Source organism: Leucoraja erinacea, chromosome 18 (genome assembly GCF_028641065.1).
Source record: "Leucoraja erinacea ecotype New England chromosome 18, Leri_hhj_1, whole genome shotgun sequence".
NCBI lineage: Eukaryota > Metazoa > Chordata > Chondrichthyes > Rajiformes > Rajidae > Leucoraja > Leucoraja erinaceus.
Window position 1 is genome coordinate 2,932,733 of NC_073394.1, and position 16,597 is coordinate 2,949,329.

At 44.7% G+C, this 16,597-nt stretch overlaps 1 protein-coding gene across 6 annotated transcripts in view; it reads right to left on the bottom strand.

Annotated features, from left to right (window-relative positions):
- Positions 1-235: 235 nt before the first annotated feature.
- The window catches only part of LOC129705567 (growth arrest-specific protein 2), a 98,136-nt gene continuing 81,774 nt past the window's right edge, over positions 236-16,597 (bottom strand). For all 6 annotated transcript variants that reach the window (XM_055649158.1, XM_055649162.1, XM_055649159.1 and 3 more), the window contains one exon: positions 236-2,243. In XM_055649158.1, the coding sequence (XP_055505133.1) occupies positions 1,995-2,243 (249 nt within the window). In that variant the 3' untranslated portion in view covers positions 236-1,994. The remainder of the gene's footprint in view (positions 2,244-16,597) is intronic.

Here is a 16,597-nt window from a genome sequence, read left to right on the forward strand (position 1 = left end):
TTGATGCAACATATAGGCATGCATTTGAGGAGTGCGTTTTGCTATTCTTTAATCTCAGCAGTAAATCTGGGCGGGTGTCATTAGGCACATTGGTCACTTTTTTTGGTCTACATGTTGGAGAGGGAATTTGCAAAAGCTCATGAAGATAGAATTCAACGTGTGGGATTTGGAACAGAGGGGGGATTATTGCAGCTTTTGTTCCCCCCTCTCAGCCCAGCTTCATGACAGTGCAGTGTTTTATCTTTGAGTGTTGTTGAAATGAATCTATAGATTCCCTACAAGGGGGGCAAGAGATATCGGGAGAGAGCAGGGAAAGTGGTGGGGAGGCCAAGACATAGCAATGTTACTACTGCAACTGAAGCAACATTGCTTTCAATGTTTTGAAACTATGAGCAACCAAACATTCAGTCACTCATCATCCTTTTAAGGATGGTAGACATAAATGCTGGAGAAACTCAGCGGGTGCAGCAGCATCTATGGAGCGAGGGGCCGAAACGTTGCCTATTTCCCTCGCTCCGCTGAGTTTCTCCAGCATTTTTGTCTACCTTCGATTTTCCAGCATCTGCAGTTCCTTCTTAAATCCTTCTTAAAACCAGGATTCTGCCTGGTTGAAACTAGTTCTTTATGCAATCTGATGCTTTTGAAACAACGTGTTGTTAGGAGAGTGGTTTTTACAAGGCACACAATGTGCAAATTTCACAACTGATAAAATAATGGAAAGCAGAATAAATTGCATTGGACCACTGGGATAACGTTACAACTACAATAAAGACGGATAATACCAAGTGTTAGTTGCCTGGCGAAAATAATCTTTAGTCAGAGGGTGGTGAACCTGTGGAATTCATTGCCACAGAAAGCTGTGGTCCTCTCTGTTATAGGCTATGTATCGGCTGCAAGTTTGGTATTTATAGAACTAGGACTGACAGTATTCTGCTACTCCCTGCAGAGATTATTTTTCATATATATATATCCTGGAATCTTGGACAATGCCAGGTTATTAAATCACCAGCTTCCACTTACTGTCAGAATAAAATGACAAATTCAGCTGCTTATGAATTAATAGTTGCAAAACTAGTAGGACAATTAGAAATTAGATATAGAAGCAATTGGTTAGCCAGACGGTGGTCAATCTGTGGAATTCCTTAACACAGAAGTCTGTGGAGGCCATGGATATTTTTAAGGCAGAGATAGATAGACAATAGACTATAGACAATAGGCAATAGGTGCAGGAGTAGGCCATTCGAGCCAGCACCGCCATTCAATGTGATCATGGCTGATCATCCACAATAAGTGCCCCAGATTCTTGATTAGTACGGATGTCAGGGATTATGGGGTGAAGGCAGGAGAATGGGGTTAGGAGGGAGAGATAGATCAGCCATGATTGAATGGTGGAGTAGACTTGATGGGCCGAATGGCCTAATTCTGCTCCTATCACTTATGAATCCGTCAACTACTGTGAATTTGGAATGCTCAATATTGGGAGTCAAATCCCAATAGTTTAAGGGAATGTTGGTATGGATGGCAGAGTGGAGTTAGTGCAGTTAAAGCTGCTTGGGAATGTGTAGACATTCAGACCAGTGCAGCCCATTTGGTCTGTCAGTGGTACAGGAATATCAGTAATATTATGTTTAACACTAAGCTTTTCTTTTTCTTAACAAGGCAGGAAGTATGATAGTCAAGCAATGTGTAATCAAAATAGGCACAGTTCCAATCTTACCACTTTGAATTTCTCCACACTGGGATTTAAACCAGTGAAGTAAAATTGTTCAAGTCGTTAAAGTGCCGATCACTGTCTCTAAATCTACTACAACTTTGTCGCGAGATTTTTTTTTCCCGTCTTATTATCTGCATTTTTTGGTTCTTTCTAGTTTCACCAAAAATCCCGTCTCGGGTGATTGGGGAGAATGACTGTGGGACTGCTCGGTTTGGAAGGGTAGTACGTGGTACTTTTGATATTTGGTGTTAGTTGAGATGGCATGGTAAATACTCTGCCATCATTTTGTTCCCCAGTTACCACTATTGTGACTTGCATTCTCTCTTCTGCTCCTGTAGTGGGCAGCCACCACCAGGTAGCTATCAGGGCTTGGATCTTTGATGGGCAGAGACTTGTTGGGGACAGGAGAGGTCTTGCCGTCCACCCTGGAGATCTGCAGCATCCGGCAGGGGTCGTGCTTCAGCAGGTAGCCTTCAAAGGTCTCCCAGCCCCCTCCTACACGCACCATCACGTGCTTGTTGTGCAGCATCTGCAACACAAGAGTAAGTAAGTAAGTTTATTGGCCAAGTATTCACATACAAGGAATTTGCCTTTGTGCTCCGCCCACAAGTAACAACATGACATACAGTGACAGTTACGAATGACTCAGAAAACACTAAACATTAATAATAATAAAACATTAATGACAAAACACCATTGATCAAGCATGTGAACCAACAAAATACCAGATCAAAGGGAGGCTACAGATTTTTGGCTGTTGAGTAGAGCAACTACTCGTGGATAAAAGCTGTTTTTATGTCTGGCTGTGGCAGCTTTGACAGTCCGGAGTCGCCTTCCAGAGGGAAGTGATTCAAAGACTTTGTGGCCAGGGTGAGAGGGGTCAGAGATGATCTTGCCCGCTCGCTTCCTGGCCCTTGCAGTGTACAGTTCGTCAATGGAGGGAAGGTTGCAGCCAATGACCTTCTCTGCTGATCGGATAGGCCGATGGAGCTAAGTGCTGGAGTAGCAGCGGGCAGGCAACATCTCTGGGAAAAAATGCATAGGTGATGTTTTGGGTTGGGACCTTTCTTCAGACTAGTAGGCTGGCTTCTTCAGAATGTCTTGTTGCAGTTTAGAGATACAGCGTGGAAACAGGCCCTTCGGCCCACTGAGTCTGCACTAACCAGTGATCAACTGTACACTAGTTCTATCCTTTTTGTTTATTATATGTTATCTACAAGTCTTGTGTTTAGAGGCCTTCTGAGCTGCTGGATGACTTTCATTGTTCCGTTGTCAGTACATATGACAATTAAACACTCTTGTAGATAGTTTAGTTTAGTTTAGAGATACAGCATGGAAGCAGGCTCTTCGTCCCATTGAGTCAGCGCTGACCACACACTACCTGTTCTACCTTACACACTCGAGACAAAGTCAATTAACCTACAAACCTGCACGTCTTTGGATTGTGGGAGGAAACCGCAGCAACGGGAGAAAACCCACGCGGTCACAGGGAGAACGTACAAACTCCCTACAGACAGCACCCGTAGTCACGATCGAACCCGGGTCTCCAGGACTATAAGGCAGCAACTCTACCGCTGCACCACTGAGTTTTGTAACTCAGTAATGAGATCGCGCCCTACACATTTTAAAACTGCTTGACATGGAAATGGAAAACGCTGTTTGTTTCTAACAGAGGGATAATATGAATAAAATATCAAGTATGAGTATTGACTTAAACCGCATATTTTCTCTTGAAGCAAGCCATGCACGTTCCTAATCCACAGGGACATGCTGTCATGGAAGCGGCATAATGTTGCACATTATTATGAAAATGAATAACCGTTACAGGCAAGAAATTAAAATTCATGTCTTCCCTCTGGTTCATCAACTTCACAAGCTGCCCATAAGATTATGGAGGCGACTTTAAAAATTTGTGAGACATGAACTAAAAATGTACTTGCGTTTTTTGCTCACAAAAGAGTTAATTTGTAAAGTATTAATTAATCTTACGATTCATTAATGTTTTAAAGTCTGTTTTGCAACACCAGATGTTTCTCATTCTGCTATGTTGCTAAGGCAAAACATCCAAGTGAAGCACTGTTTTATTCTCCGCATCCTTATAGCCACAAGCCCTGGAAGAGATGTACAGGGAGGAACTGCTGATGCTGGCTTCATTCAAAGATAGACACAAAAAGCTGGAGTAACTCAGAGGGTCAGGCAGCATCTTTCGGGTCGAGACCCTTCTTCAGACTCGACCCAAAACCTCACCCATTCCTTCTCTTCAGAGATGTTGCCCGTCCCGCTGAGTTACTCCAGCTTTTTGTGTCTAGCCTTGGAGGATATTCTCAATGATAGTGAGTCTTATACCTCAGGTTCCTTTTAATAAATCATTTATTTAAAGAACATTAAAACAAATTAGTTTATAATATTATTAACATTTTATATTATTAATAACCCACCAAACATGACAGTGCTTAAGAAGGAACTGCAGATGCTAGAAAAATGGAATGTAGACAAAAATGCTGGAGAAACTCAGCGGGTGAGGCAGCATCTATGGAGCGAAGGAATAGGTGACGTTTTGGCAAGGGTCTCGATCCGAAACATCACCTATTCCTTCGGCCCTTCCACGACCTTCAGCCAACGTTTCCACGCAGACCAGCAACCACTCTGTGCTCCAGCACTAGGGACAATTAACAATTTTTACTGAAGCCAATTAACCTGCAAACCTGCATGTGTATGGAGCATGGGATAAAACTCTAGCACCCAAAAGAAACTCACAGGGAGAACATACAAACTCCGTACAGACAGCACCCGCAGTCAGGATCGAACACGGGTCTCTGGTGCTGTAAAACAGCAACTCTACCACCGCCACCGTGCCACCACTGTCTAAGGAAAGGAAATTCTCTCTGGAATTCTCTGCCTCAGAGGGCGGTGGAGGCTGGTTCTGTGGATACTTTCAAGAGAGAGCTAGATAGGGCTCTTAAAGATAGTGGAGTCAGGGGATATGGGGAGGAAGCAGGAACGGAGTACTGATTAGGGATGATCAGCCGTGATCACATCAAAGGGCCAAATGCAACTATTGTCTATTGTCTAAGTGTTTCCTACTATCACATACATACAGAGAGAGGGAAAGGTACTAATTATCCTGCTGTGTTTCTGTGTTTTCTGTCTGGATAACTATTCATTCCTCCTGTTTCGAAATGATGAAATAATTATATCGGGCAGTGACAATTTTGCAATCAATGCAAAACTCCCCCAGTGTTCAGTAACTTCAGAGACACCCAACTGATGAGTGTCATTTCAAAAGTCAGACTGAATGAAAATATTGCCCGCAGCTAGCAATTATTTTGCCAAAAAAGATAATTCTCTAATGTTATACTCTACTACAGTCGGATAATATTTCAAAAGAATCCCTTCTGACAGAGGCAACATCTATTTTTCCCAGTTGCCAATCTGATGTTATGTAGCAATTATAAAGCACAAAAAGAAAATGTATTATTATAAAGCTGGTAGTGTTGCAATTAAAAATACCATGGAAATTGATAAGGTAGATAGAAATGCCGGAGAAACTCAGCGGGTGAGGCAGCATCTATGGAGAGAAGGAATAGGTGAAGTTTTGGGTCGAGACCCTTATTCAGACTGATGTGGGGGTGGGAAGAAAGGAAGAGGCGGAGACAGTGGACTGCGGGGGAGCAGGGAAGGGGAGGGGAAAGAGGGAGAAAGCAGGGACTACCTTAAATTGGAGAAGCCAATGTTCATACCGCTGGGGTGTAAACTGCCCAAGCAAAATATGAGGTGCTGCTCCTCCAATTTACAGTGGGACTCACTCTGGACTACCAGAAAAGATTCGGAAATGGAGAAGAGTTGAAGTGCTTCATACCGAGATCAGGGGTTATTGCGAAAGGTGTTGGGCGAAGCGATCGCCAAGCAAAATATGAGGTGCTATGCTGCCTCCAACAAACGGTGGGACTCACTCAGGCCATGGAGGAGGCCCAGGACAGAAAGGTCAGATTCGGAATGGGAGGGGGAGTTGAAGTGCTGGGCCACCGGGAGATCAGGTTGGTTATTGCGAACTGAGTGGAGGTGTTGGGCAAAGCGATCTCCAAGCCTACGCTTGGTCTCACCGATGTAGAGCAGCTGACTACCTAGAGCAGCGGATGCAATAGATGAGGTTGGAGGAGGTGCAGGTGAACCTCTGCCGCACCTGGAAAGACTGCTTGGGTCCTTGAATGCAGTCAAGGGGGGAGGTAAAGCGACAAGTGTAGCATTTCCTGCGGTTGCAAGGGAAAGTACCAGGGAAGGGGGTGGTTTGGGTGGGAAGGGACGAATTGACCAGGAAATTGATAAGATGCTTTTGATTATTTCTAAAAGCTACACACCAAGTCAAAAGCTGTAAATAAAACCACGAGACTGTGCCTAAGGCTGAGCTAAATATGTACAGACAACAAATAAAATACTGGGATAAAAAAAGTCTTGTTTGTTAGGAGCACCCTCCAGAGCAAGGGGGGAGGGGAGAACAAAGGGGGATCTGGTGCGGGGATACTTTGTAACCCTGTAAGTGCCCTTTATGTGGTGCCTATTTGCATACCTTGGGTATGCAAGCGTTTAAGAAGAAACTGCAGATGCTGGAAAATCAAAGGTGGACAAAAATGCTGGAGAAACTCAGCGGATGAAGCAACATCTATAGTGAAGGAACAGGCGACATTTCGGGTCGAGACCCTTCTTCAGAAGCGTCGCCTATTTCCTTCACTCCACAGATGCTGCCTCACCCGCTGAGTTTCTCTAGCATTTTTATCTACCTTGGGTATGCAAGCAAAGAGTTTCACTGTGACTTGTCACATGGAGAATAAAGTATTCGTTCATTCATCTCCAAATAGGCCACAGTCATGTATGCCTAGCTGCCTGACTGTCATATTGATTAGAGGGCACGGTAAATATTGAGTAGGATATTTAGATCTGGTGGATTATGGTGTGAATGTTGCTGGCTCCAGCTATCACCAGCATGACTTCAAGCGAACTTCATCTACATCGGTGAGACCAAGCGTAGGCTTGTTGATCGCTTCGCCCAACACCTTTGCTGAGTTCGCAATTGGAGGAGTTTTGAAAATTCAGCGGTGACCAGAAAGACGCTACGACGCTGGGCGACTGAGGAGACGACTCACGACACCCTGGCGACGTCGCGGGGTGAAGCCTGTATAGTCGTGAGTAGTCGCCCAAACTGTTGTACCTTGTTCTGGTCGCCGCTGGATTTTCAATAAGCTGACAATTTTAGGTTGACCTGCAACGATCTATGACGGGTGCCGGCAAATCGCCGAGAAAGTCGCGGAAGTGGGACAGGCCCATTAGCCTCTTGCACTCTAAGGAAGAGTCCTCGTCCTAAGACCCACTTCCCCAACGTTTCTACCCATATGTCAGGCTGCCAGGACCTGGCAACGTCCTCATAACTCTTCTCTGCACCCTTTCCAGCTCAACAACATCCTTTCTATAGCGGTATACAGTAGCAGTACTTGGTGGAGTAAGTGTGGAATGCAGCATAGACTTCCCATTGTAATTCAATAGCCCATGGCACCAGCAAGACATCAGGCAGATGAGATATCAGAGCACAAGGAAAAGGAGAGAAGGAAAGTGAGACAGCCCCTTGCTGCTCAAGCTATGTGTGAGGAATTTAACTGCCCATGAAGTCTATATCCCCCAACTCAGCACGAGTGCACTTTAAAGAACTGAATATACCATGTGGTATAACTTATGCTACACTATTGTACCTCCTGTTGCTATTAAGAGTCATATGTCTTTGGCCCACGCTTGGTGCAAATGCAGTTCATAAAATCAGTGCATTAGTTATTTGAAGAGGCTATGAAAATATGCAACAACTCTGATTTTTAGTTTACTTTTGGAGTGGCACAGTGGCACTTTTGGAGTGGCACAGTTGCTGCCTTACAGTGCCAGAGACCGGGCTTTGATCCTGACCGGGTGCTGTCTATGTGGAGTTTGTATCTTCCCCCTGTGACCTCGTTGGTTTTCTCCGGGTGCTTGAGTTTCCTCCCACCTTCAAAAGACTTGCAGGTTTGTTTCCTTAATTGGCTTCTGTAAATTGTCCATAGTGTGTTGGATCGACCTAGTGTAGGGGGTGATCACAGGTCAGTACGGACGCGGTGAGGTGACGGGCCCGTTTCCACGCTGTATCTCTAAAACTGAACGAAAACTAACACACTTGAATTTTGAGACTATGTAGCATGGAACTGAGATGGGAATAAGACCGTCTGAAGAAGGGTTTCGGCCCGAAATGTTGCCTATTTCCTTCGCTCCATAGATGCTGCTGCACCCGCTGAGTTTCTCCAGCTTTTTTGTGTAACCATAAGACCGAGAGGGATGTGCTGCTGGGTGCAAACCACTAGGGGCGCTGCACTGGCAGCAGCCTCTACCTACAGCCTGTATGTCATTTCTATATTTTTTATTATTTTTAGTTAGTCTAAAGTCTGTTTTAGGGAGAAACTTTTACTTTTCTATGTGGGGGAGGGGGGCAGGGTAAGGGGGAAACCGTTTCCCAGTCTCTTCCTGGCGGGGACGCGACTATTTCTCCGAGTCGCGTCCTCGCCCCCCCCAGCTCGCGGCCTACCAGCTGGATCGGAGCGGCCTTTCCTGCCGGGGACCGGGATCCGGACCAGGGCTGCTACAGCGGCAGCGCAGCGCTGGAGTCACCACGGAGCGGGCGATGCCTACCTGGGTCGCCGTTTGGACCTCCGGAGCGTTGGGCCGTTGCTCCAACATCGTGGAGTTCTGGTGCAGAGAGCTTCCAACGCGGGCGGCGCTGAACAACACTGAGGAGTCCTGGGGCGCATTGCAGAGGGCCTCCAGCAGCAGTCTCCACCCGGCGCGGCCTGCGGACTTTGGAAGCCGCTGACTACGGTGGGCCGACTCTGGTGTCCACGCTGCTGAGGACGTCCCGCAGCCCCGACGTCGGACTGGTATCATCCCGGCGAGTGGTCCTGGTCATCGGGCCGCCCGTAGCTGCAACTGCGGAGGGCTTGGGGAGACCCTGACCACGGGGAACAGTGGAGGAAGAAGACTGACTTTGGTGCCTTCCCACACAGTGGGAAACTTTGGTTCTGCTGTGTGGGGATGTTTTGTGTTGAATTCTATAGTGTGTTGAGTCCTGTTTATTTTTATTGTATGGCTGTATGGGAATTAATTTCACTGTGCCATCTGGCACACGTGACAATTAAATCTATCTTGTATCTTGCTGGCATTTGTGTTACCACTGTGTAATGTCTCTTTGGTCTGCCAAACCAGCGCTTCTTCTTGCACTTTGACTTGGACTGTGACCTGCTTTTTTTCTTTTTCTTCCTGTCCTTTGACGGAGCATTGGGACTGGTGGACCATCCTCGGCTCCAAACTTTCTTCTTTCCTTCTTTTTCGGTCCGCAGTCGCTCATTCTTCTTCTCCTTGCATGGAGAGTGTCTTGAGTCCCGCCATTTTTACTTCTGACACCATGTAATGGGTTTGGTATAACCCGGTTGTGACTAGCACAATAAAGAGTCGTCCGACACCGAGGACATCTTGTAAGAAGAGCTTTATTTCCCACTCCAAAACAGACACTTCCAGAAGGTCACTCATAATTAGTCACGAGGCCACTGGCAAACTTGCCAGCTTCTACTCCTGGCCTCAAGAGGGCACTGGCATTCACAATATAGATTATTTTATGTTATGGGCTAGCTCACCAGACATATCCTGTGAGGACATGAAATGTATTTCTGCGACGCTAGAATAAGTGTGTTTCTCGGCCCTGGAGAAGACAGCAGTCATAGCTGACTTCACAGCTTGGTTTGGGAACAGCTCCATCCAAGACAGCAAGAAATTGCAGAGAATTGTGGACACAGCCCAGAACTTTACATAAACCAACCTCCCTTCCATTGACTCCATTTATACCTCACTCTGCTTCAGCAAGGTCAGAAGCATAATCAAGGACAAGTCACACCCTGGCCCCTCCCTCTTCTGCCCTCACCAATCGGGCAAACGTTATAGAAGTGGGAAAACGCACACCTCCAGATTCAGGGACAGTTTCTCCCAGCTTGTCATGAGGAATAGTGAAAGGCTTGGATAGAGTGAATGTGGAGAGGATGTTTCCACTAGTGGGAGAGTCCAAGACTAGAGGTCATAGCCTCAGCATTAAAGGACATTGTTTTAGGAAGGTGAGGAGAAATTTCTTTAGTCAGAGGGCAGTGAATCTGTGGAATTCTTTGCTGCAGAAGGCCAAGTCAGTGGACAATTTAAGGCAGAGATAGATAGATCCTTGATTAGTATGGGTGTCAGAGATTATGGGGAGAAGGCAGCAGAATGGGGTTAGAAGGGAGAGATGGATCAGCCATGATTGAATGGTGGAGTAGACTTGATGTGCCGAATGGCCTTATTCTATTCCTTATGACCTTATGAGCAGTTATCAGGCGACCGAACCATTCTACCACAACTAGAGAGCAGTCCTGAACTATTATCTACCTCATCGGGGACCCTCGGACTATCTTTGATCATCCTTTACTGGCTTTGCCTTGCACTAAACGTTATTCCCTTATCATGTATCTGTACACTGCGAATGGCTCAATTGTGATCATGCATTGTCTTTTCGCTGGCTGGTTAGCACGCAGCAACCTCGGCACACGCGACAATAAACTAAACTAAACTGAACTGAGTTGCAATCACTCCCTGCCGGGGTCTTCCAGTGGTGCTCCTTACTGCTCTCCTGCCCCTTCTCTTTTCTGCCATACCAGCCTTTGCTAGGCACATACATAAGTCTGGAAACTCTCTAGGTAGCTAGGGACGGGCTGCAGTGAGGAGGGTGCCTTTAAAGTTTGATGACTTTTTCAGAGGGCTGCATGGTATATCGTTGCAGCCATGAGAAACTGTGTGGATGCTGGTTTTATTGCCAGCTTCTGGGTGCTAGCCACCACCTGTCTGAGTTCTCAATGTTTCACACATTTGTCACATATTTGCTGGATTTCACGAGGCGATTGCAGACTTTCAAAGTCACGCATGGTATGTACTGCGAAGATGTTGCTCCTGGTTTTCCCTTCCCACCAGCCTTTTGTGCATCTGTGTAGGAAGGAACGTCAGATGCGGGTTTGAATCGACGATAGACACAAAATGGAGTAACTCAGCGGGACAGGCAGCATCTCTGGAGAGAAGGAGTTTGTGACATTTTGGGTCAAGTCTGAAGAAGGGTCTGCCTTCTGCCCTGCAGGGTGCTCTTTAAGACTGAGACATTTTTCCTATGATTATAGTTATTACTAGACTAAGTGGGACCCGTTGGGTCCCAGCATCACACAGGAGGGCTGGTCACCAACGCAATATTCCACCTCTCCACCAATTCCAATACTGCTCGCCAGTGTCTGTTGCGCTAGTATGGGTGCTGCAGGCTGGTTTCCAGAGGGCTAGTATAGAAATTGTGGGCCGTATGGATGCTTGGGCAGGCATCCAACTGTTGCAATGATTTTAAAAGCCTAGCCAAGGCAAACAATTGGGCTGCAGCCACCCGACAACCAAAATTCATTTTGTGAACACAAACTTGTTAAAAAAGGGCTGCATCCACTTTACAGCCGCATCGAGGGGACACACCGCGGAGTAGATGTGCGTTCAGTGTTATTCGCAGCTCAGAGAGCTGTGACCTTCTCGCTTCCTGGTCTGGCAGAGACCGAGTGAGGCACGACACTTCCTGGTTTTATAGTCCCTCCCCCTGCCGCCAGCGGGGGCAGCAGAGAGAATGGGAAATTTTGTAAAAACATTAATATCTCTCTTATTTTTTATCGACGGAAGAAATCCTCCACACTCATACAGCGGAGGGGGGCTCTGAGCGAGGTGGCCAAAAATGATGGCCGTAGGTGGCAGCGTTCTCTCGGAAATCGCAGCACAGTCGGCCAAAAGCGGTCAAGATCAGAGATTTAGTAATATGTATAGATAGGTACCTGTACCTAGGCACATGTGACTATTAATAAAGTATCATTAAATCATTCAATTCTGATCAAAATATCTCTGTAAACCTTTGGCCCTATTTGCTATTTGAACATTTCTGCTCATAATAGCAGATTTCAAGCATAATGAAGGACGAATCTCCTCCCTGGTCTCCCCTCTCCCATTAGGCAAGAGGTACAGGAGCACCAGCTATCCATGTCCTGAGACACTCTTTGCATCATTCCTAGGTACATGTGACAGTAAAGTATAATTGAACGATTGAATCATTGAATCCTGATCAAAAGATCTCTGTAACCTGTGTAGATCTTCATGGGAATAATCAGGGTGAAGATCGCGTAAAATGCTCTTAAGGGTACATTATTACAACCTCACATTTTGTAGTTGGTCACCTGATTGGAGTGTTGGTGCCAAACACTGCACCAGTTAGAACATAGAATGTAACGTACAGCACAAAAACATGCCCTTCGGCCCACATTGTCTAGGCCAAAAATTATGCTAAAATCAACCCTTATGTACCTGCACATGACCCAGATCCCTCCCTTCCCTGCATATCTGTGTGTCTATCCAAGTCTCCTCAGTGCCGCTGTCATATCTGCCTCCTCCACCACCTACCTCAGCAATGCATTCCAGGCACTCACTACCTTCTGCGTATAAAACTTCCCAAATACATCTTTAAAGTTTGACAATAGACAATAGGTGCTGGAGCAGGCCATTCGGCCCTTCGAGCCATTCAATGTGATCATGGCTGATCATCCACAATCAGTACCCCGTCCCTGCCTTCTCCCCATATCCCCCGACTCCGCTATCTTTAAGAACACTATCTATCTCTCTCTTGAAAGTATCCAGAGAACTGGCTTCCACCGCCCTCCGAGGCAGAGAATTCCTCACAACTCTCTGTGAGAAAAAGTGGTTCCTCGTCTCTGTTCTAAATAGCTTACCCCTTATTCGTAAACTGTGGCCCCTGGTTCTGGACTCCCCCAACATCGGGAACATGTTTCCTGCCTCTAGCGTGTCCAAACCTTAATAATCTTATATGTTTCAATAAGATCCTCGCATCCTTCTAAACTCCAGAGTGTACAAGCCCAGCTGCTCCATTCTCTCAGCATATGACAGTCCCGCCATCGCGGGAATTAACCTTAAAGTTTGCTCCTCGCATCTTAAAGCGATGCCTTCCAGCATTTGACTTTTCCGTCAAAAGTTCTTATTGTCCAACCTACCTATGCCTCTCATCATTTTATATACTTCTGTCAGGTTTTGTGTATCGAATAAGAATTTTTCTTGCTCATGATTAACTGAACAGTAATGTCTAAAAAATGGGGTTCATCATATTTGATTCGGTAACCGATACACATGTTCCTGATGGTACAGATTAAATTGCACATTGTTCCAACGCAGAGATGCTAACGCAAATCATCTTATCAAGGTGGAACTTAACATGGTACGATTAGGTCATTTATATTGGCAGTGGTCTGCATTTAGTTCAAAATTTATTTTCTATTTCTATATTCAATTCAATTTTTTTTTTTTAAATGAATTGCATTTATCGAAGGTAGACACAAAATGCTGGAGTAACTCAGCGGGACAGGCAGCATCTCTGGAGAGAAGGAATGGGTGACCTTTCGGGTCGAGACCCTTCTTCAGACCCTTCATCTCGACCCATTCGCCCATTCCTTCTCTCCAGAGATGCTGCCTGTCCTGCTGAGTTACTCCAGCATTTTGTGTCTACCTTCGACTTAAACCAGCATCTGCAGTTCTTTCCTACACAATTGGCTTTATCTTTATCAATTAATGAAAATAGCACCATTCTCCAGGGTCATGAACTTTCCAGGATTAGTTTATTATACGAGAGATTGTGCAACCTTGATATAACTATGGTTCTTATCTAATGAGAGTAAATGGGTTTAAATTATATATACATAACTTTTGACTGATGATTGAATGGTTGAACTGTGCACTCTTTGGTCAACAGTGAAGGAGTAAGATGAACTCCTCCAACTTGGTCCATTTAATATACATTTAGAGTGGATAGAGTGGAGAATTTGGATCGGAAGTCAGAGGTGGGGCTGGGCAGACAGAGATTGAGAATTGCTTTTATTCATTATAAATCCTTTATAAAATCTATAAATCTTTGTTGTCGCCCTTTATTTGGTGACCCTTTGCATACCTTGGGCACGCAAAACAAATAATATCTCTGTGACTTGTCACATGCGACAATAAATTATTTATTCATTCATTATATTTGCCGAGGTGATAACAGCTTTGACAGAATAATCATTGGATTAGAAATGGCACTTTTACCCAGAGGTTAACTTTGGTGACAGAGAATTATAAACATGAATACACAATTGAGATGTTGGTGCTGACAGACCAACATCTTGCACTTCACTTGACACTGCACGTGCTGTAAACTGGAGCAACACTTGCTAAAGCAACACAGCAAGTCGAGGAGCATCTCTGGCTGGAAGAAGTTCTTAATGTTTCAGGTCAAAACATAAGGCTTCAACCCAAAACACCAGCAATGTCTTTCTCCCCCACAAATGCTACTTGAGTGGTTGAATTGCTCCAGCTCATAGGTTATAGGAGTAGAATTAGGCCATTTGGCCCATCAAGTCTACTCTACAGTATCTCTCCCTCTAAAACCCCATTCTCCTGCCTTCTCTCCATAACCTCCGACACCTGTATCAGATACTGGATTAGCAATTAGCAATTCAGCTAGTTGCTTGAGATTTATGTGCTGGCATGCTTCAGGAACTGTGAAAGTTTAACCCTGAATTCTAACTTGGACTCGCTGAAGTAATTGTTCTTAGCTTGAGCAGCGTGCAATCCAACTCCTTCCCATTTGTCTTTCAGTTTCCATTAGCAGAAATTGTGTTGGAGGCCAACTTGATATACCGCCAAATCAGTGCTACTGGTTCAGACTTGGAAGCACTCACTAAATAGTGGAACTGCAAACTTAATTAGTTCCATCAGTCCCCGACAGCTTTGAGGATCAACCCCCTGCACGCTAAGATGTATGACATGCGGTAGGCCATAGCTGTGGTCACAACTGTAGATTCCAGGAGCAGCAACCATCCTCCAATCTCTGCCTATCTTTCATTCACACACTCCCTCTCTCTCCATCACTATTCTCTTCACCACACCTTCTCCTTTGTTAGTAGGCTAGTAAATTTGCAGATTATATGGAAATTGGTGCAGAGTGGACAGTGGAGTATCTATTACCTTGCTTGCTTATCCAACTTGGAGTACCCCAACGGCCTTCCAAGTAAGCCCCTAAACTTTGCCTCCTTCTGATTAACATTTTCTAAACCCTACCTTGCCCCAAGTCCTGACATTGTCCTCCCTCTGTTCCAGTAATGTACCCCAATTTATGAAGACTTAGAGTCATGCAGCGTGGAAACAGGCCCTATAATCCCACTCGCTACTTGAATATTTCTACTTACAATAGCAAATTCCCAGCATAATCACAGACGAGTCTCACCCTGGTCACTCCCTCCCCCATCAGGCAAGAGGTATAGGAGCATCACCTATCCATGTTCTCCAGAGATTCCGCTGTTACTCCAGAACTTTGACTCCTTTATTGTATCAACCATTATTTACAGTTTGTATCCCCGCCCCGATGTCCACCTGTTGCTATAAACGAGCAACTGGAGTTCTTTGTTTCTACATCTCAGCTTCTGAAGATGTGAACTTCACCTCCTTAAGGACAACACCAGTGAATGCATTGGAATTTAATTGCTTCACTCACACAGAATCCCAACATAAAATAAGTCCCCAAATGAAAGTCCTATAAATGTCAACATAATTGCAACCGGAGTGTGCCAACCACGTTTCAAGAAGGTGGTACAGCAACATGCATTCAAAAGGGCAGCAAATAAAATAAACTCGAGAATATGTATTTAAAAGAGAGGAAAAAAATATATATATATATCTATATATATAGTAGAAACAAAAGTAGAAAAACATATGGCACCTCAAAGTTCTGACGTGCTTGAACCAGTTTTCAGCACCTTGTGAGTGTATGAATGGTCAACAATATACAGAATATTGCAACTGATAAAAGTCATCTAATTGCAGACACAGAATCAAAGCAGTATGTCCTTCGCAATTGGGAAGGAATTTGATAGGAATTTGAGAAATTCATACTGAGATAATGTTCTTATATGTTGATCTAAGTCCCCCCCCTCCCCCCCCCTCCCCCTAAAATGGGCAGAGTGCTTTTGTTTGAGATCATTGCAATTTTTGGCAGCTACATTTTTTTTTTCAAAAGAACAATGAAACGTTATTTGTCCAGGGTTCCATATTCGAGTCTATAACAAGAAAAACAGTTTCAGCAAAGCTATGCTATATCAGAGTGAATGTTACATACATTAACTTTTGATGGTTTTACCATTCCTTGAAGCACCCCTGATGGTTTGTGCTCTGCTGACTCATCATGAATCATGTCTGTTATTCCAGACACAAAAAGATTCTGGAAATCAAGGTTAAATTATGTTGCTATCTAACTGAACAAATTGAAAATACTCCGGTCCTCTCTATTAAAGGTTATGCATCGGCTGCAATAGCATAGCTAGGTATTTATATAACCAGGATTGACAGTATTCTGCTACTCCCTGCAGAGATTATTTTTCATATATAGATATATATACATCCTGGAATCTTGGACAATGCCAGGTTATTAAATCACCAGCTTCCACTTACTGTCAGAATAAAATGACAAATTCAGCTGCTTATGGATTAATAGTTGCAAAACTAAAAGAACAATTAGAAATTAGATATAGAAGCAATTCTTTAGTCAGAGGGTGGTCAACTGTGGAATTCACTGCCGCAGAAGGCTGTGGAGGCTGTCAATAGGTTTATTTAAGGCAGAGATTGATAGATTCTTGATTAGTAGGGATGTCATGGGTTACAAAGGACAAAGGACATTTATTGTCACATACACCAATT